Here is a 3,995-nt window from a genome sequence, read left to right as displayed (position 1 = left end):
ACTGCAGGTCTAGGGGCTCCCTTGGCTGCAGCTTTTACAGCAGAACCTGCAATGTGTGCCACTGCAGTGGAATGGTGCTATGAATTCTACACCTGTGACACATTCCATTGAACTGTTCAATTACTCAATTAATATTAACTAGAATGAAGAGAATTAATTTTACTAATAAGAAAGAATAACAAGAGTTTGGCTTTCTAAAGAGCAATCTTTTTTCAAGTAAGTTAAGTAAGAGACTTTTGGYTTCCCCTTTTCCTTTATATGAAAGTGTGGCTTTTCTCCTACAGGGAAGAAACCTGAACAGACATTAGAAATACAAGCAGCAKATAAAACACAGAGCACAATTAGTAATTCTGACTCCAGAAATCTCATGACACTTTTGTTCTTGTCAACAGGCTCTAAATTCACAGCTAAAGAGGAATCAGTTCAAAGCTGCATCCCCCTCAGTTCAACTGCACACCCATTAGATTTTAACGTGTGCTTGTTATGTCCCAGTAATGTCTGGATACATCCAGTGAGTSTAAATTTATTAAATAAATGTGATTTTTCAGATAATGTTGTAAGATAATAACTCAATTTTCAGCATTTCAGAGCACAAGTACTTCTTATTTACACCCTACAGTACAGAAAAACAAGATGGACTGTWTGTTCTGACTTGTGCATGTTAGTCCTTTGAGATTCTATAATTTCCTTTCTTCTAAGTTTGCTTTCACCTGAACAAGGCCCAAGACTGGAGAACCACAGTGGGAAAAGAAGCAGATGTGTTTCCTTTAAGATTATATCAGTGGGTGGAGAGATCCACTACAATCCTTAAAATGAAACTGCTGCKCTTTCCAGCACGAAGATTCCCCTGCTGAGGCAGGTTCCTCACAACTGAGAGCCAGTGTAAACCAACAGAGTCATCAAAGACTGGACCCTGGCCTCCACCCGTTCCTGGCCACGACTGTCCCATGCTCAACACAGAAATCTGTGAGAAATTCACAGAGAACCAGGCTGAGGAAAAGATTTGGGTTTAAACCAAACTTTTTTCATTTTACCCCATGCCAGTTCCTCAGTTCCTCCTTMCTGGTTTCAGAATCATTTGTGCAGGCTTAAAGCAAGGTATGAGGGGAAATGACAAGTGGCATGGGCCTGGCAAAGGTGGCACCTTTCTCTACAGAAATACAGCTCAAGGTGATGAAACTGCACCTCCACTGAGCTTCAAATGCCCAGCTGCTGCATCATACCTGGAAATATCCAGATTCATGTCATCAAGTCCTTACTGATCTCTCCAAAAGGAACCTAAAAAAAAAACCAAACAGAAAAGTAAGCCTAAATATATGATGGATACAGCCCCCAGCAGTTTTTGTGTGTACATACACAACGAACTTGCAGGGACCCTCTGCATCATAACACACCAAACGCCGTGCCTGTGTTTCTCCCCTATTTCTCTCAGGAGTTAGTAGCAAGCTTATAGAACTATACCCTACTCATCTTAAACCTGAAAAAGCAGCGTATGATAACATTCTAGCCACATTTTAACTCTTGCAGAGAAACTGGCTATGAATTGAGAACTGAAGATTCCCTGAGGGATCTTCCATTTRCAACTGCTGCTTCCCAAGCCTGGACAAACCATCACAACCTTGGCAGGTGACAACCCAGCAGCTACAGCAGCACTGTGAGGTCCCTCAGTGCTGCAAGCACTGATTACAAACCCAACTCCTGTAAGAGAAGTCCCAAGGATTTTGACCTTGGAACTGCATTGGAAGAAAAGGAGACAAAGCTGAGGCATGTGCCCAGATGGCTGGAGCCTTCTCACTTGTGGCTGTATTGACTAAATGCTCCTTTCCCATAATCACTATTCACAAGCAGAATTAGCAGSTTTGCAGTTTGATTTCTCTGTATTGAGCCCACATAAGATGCTTCCTAGAATAATATTAAAATAAGTGATCTACGGAGGCTTTTACTTCCTTCCCTGCTCTGTATTGTTYTCTGTCATAAACATGTCAGAAAAGAAAAATTTGGATAAATCTATGAACCTAAAAGCAAATTTCCCCCMAAAAGTTCTGCAGGGAAGAGCATAGGTTATCATACAAAGAGCTAGAATACAGAATAAAATTTAGAAAAACAGAATAAATTTTCTTGTTATGTGTCTCAATGAACAGAAAGCAATTGGACTTTCCTGTCACATTTTTGCTTCTTAAGCCCTCTTGGATATCACCAAAGATTCTCATTGGTTGCCTTTCAGAAAAATTCTGAATTGCTGGAATGCCTGATATAGTTATTTTCATGTTGACTGGACACAGTAAAGCTAGGTTTATARAAGATTGGCTGCTATCAAGATATTRACTTTCCAGAGCTCATGCTCTCCTTCAGATCAGACRTCATTAAAGTTCTGCACYCAAAAGGACATCAGAAACTGTAAGYRGTGTTCAAAAACCCAACAGAAATGCCCTTCCCCAATCTGGGCACCTCAGGAAWTGAAGAAAAGGAGCTCCATCATGAGGAGAAGTTTTAAAAAGAAGCCTTCTTTAGCTCTATTTCTGCCAAAAAAGCATATAGCAGGAAATGGAACTTTTAAGCCTGTGATGATGCCTGCACAAGTACACAACCTCAGGGATTCGGAGTTCAGACAGGTTGGTGTCCCAAACAGACACAGGAGGCAAGAGCAGATAGTTTAGACATCCTCAAGCACCACCAGTCTCTCTTTTGGCAAGGCAGGGTCTCCCCAGACACYTTCCAGCAACATGGGAAAAGGACACCAACTCAGAAGAGTTTTTATTTTGATTAGAGCTGAAATACAGAATTAGTTCCTTAACCACATGTAGTGTTGGCAGCAGGAATTTAATCTTTGCCGTATATGAACAGAAAAGACAAGCCTCTCRCAGTTTCTGGTGTGACAGACAGCAAAACCAAATCAGTTTCTGTGGATTTTGGTAGACTATAACAAAAAGACAGGGCAATAATAAATTTTCATTGCAGGTGTTTGTTCCCTCTTCCTGCCTAGAAACAGTTGCGAAGCTGTGAAGTTGCTACTTCTGTTTTATCTCCTTAACATAACTTCAACACAAGATGGAAATTAGATTAAGAAAATTAATATTATACATTAATTTCAACAGATTTTAACAGCTAATAATGCAGATCAGGTATTCCCAGTAAAAAACATTTTTGGCTCAACTTAAGATGCACTTTTCAATTTTGGCAGCTTCTTTGCTGCTCTGAACACAAGCATCTCACWAAGTCCGTTATCTTCCAGTGTACAACCCCCAGGTTAACAAAAGCTTTGTCTTTTTTTTAAAAAAAAAAAAAAAACAGAAATACAGAATAAAACCCTCTGCATTTTCAAGTCTCATGGTTATCTTGATCAAGCTGAGCTTGTAGATTGATCAATCACCAGCTGAGTCTCACATCTCTCCCGAACTGTCATTGTTGGCTAAAGGAGAGACTGATTCCTTCAGAGGACAAACTTCAGCACATGTGTCCTCACACACATCTTCCATCTGACTTTGGCAAAACTTATCTCACAAAACTCCACGTTACCCTTACAAAAGAAGTAATTGCCTTTAGATGATGATAAACTGATGCAGATAAAGCCRCATTTTCCAATCTGGTGAGATAAARTTCATCTGTCAGACTGCAAATGAACACCAGTCTGTTCCAGAAACACTCACCTGACACCTGACTTCACTCTYACCCACTGGCATTCCCTCCTAAAACCTACCAGCTGGTCTGGCTTTAAACGATTCCAGAAGTGGAATTTGCAGTCAAGTATCTGATTGAACAACTCCAACCTGAAATTAAGATTTGTTTGTTTGTTTGTTTGTTTTTTTGCCATTATCCTGCTTGCATTTTGATCATTACACAAATCTTTCTAAAGCCAGATCAAATCACAAACGAAATCCCTGAGTSTCCTGCCCAGCTTTGCCGTCCTTTTTTTCTGAGAACAGTTTTCATTRTCAGCAAGAAAATCTTCCTTCAGTTCTACGGTTTTTCATGCCAAGGGCTAAAAGCGACACCCT

General features: G+C 40.2%; 1 protein-coding gene across 2 annotated transcripts in view; it reads right to left on the bottom strand.

The window, feature by feature from the left end:
* Positions 1-3,749, bottom strand: part of CERS4 (ceramide synthase 4) — a 41,834-nt gene extending 38,085 nt beyond the window's left edge. Inside the window, exons 1-2 of one of the 2 annotated variants that reach the window (XM_057376851.1) lie at positions 3,698-3,749; positions 1,224-1,278 (exon numbers count right to left, since the gene is read on the bottom strand). In XM_057376851.1, the coding sequence (XP_057232834.1) occupies positions 1,224-1,243 (20 nt within the window). In that variant the 5' untranslated portion in view covers positions 1,244-1,278; positions 3,698-3,749. Of the gene's footprint in view, positions 1-1,223; positions 1,279-3,647 lie in introns of both variants that reach the window. The other variant, XM_057376850.1, reaches the window with a different exon arrangement.
* Positions 3,750-3,995: the final 246 nt, after the last annotated feature.

This window comes from Malurus melanocephalus, unplaced genomic scaffold (genome assembly GCF_030028575.1).
Source record: "Malurus melanocephalus ecotype Western Australia unplaced genomic scaffold, MMel_1.1 scaffold_293, whole genome shotgun sequence".
In the NCBI taxonomy this organism is placed as follows: domain Eukaryota; kingdom Metazoa; phylum Chordata; class Aves; order Passeriformes; family Maluridae; genus Malurus; species Malurus melanocephalus.
This window is presented reverse-complemented; position numbering and strand designations above follow the sequence as displayed.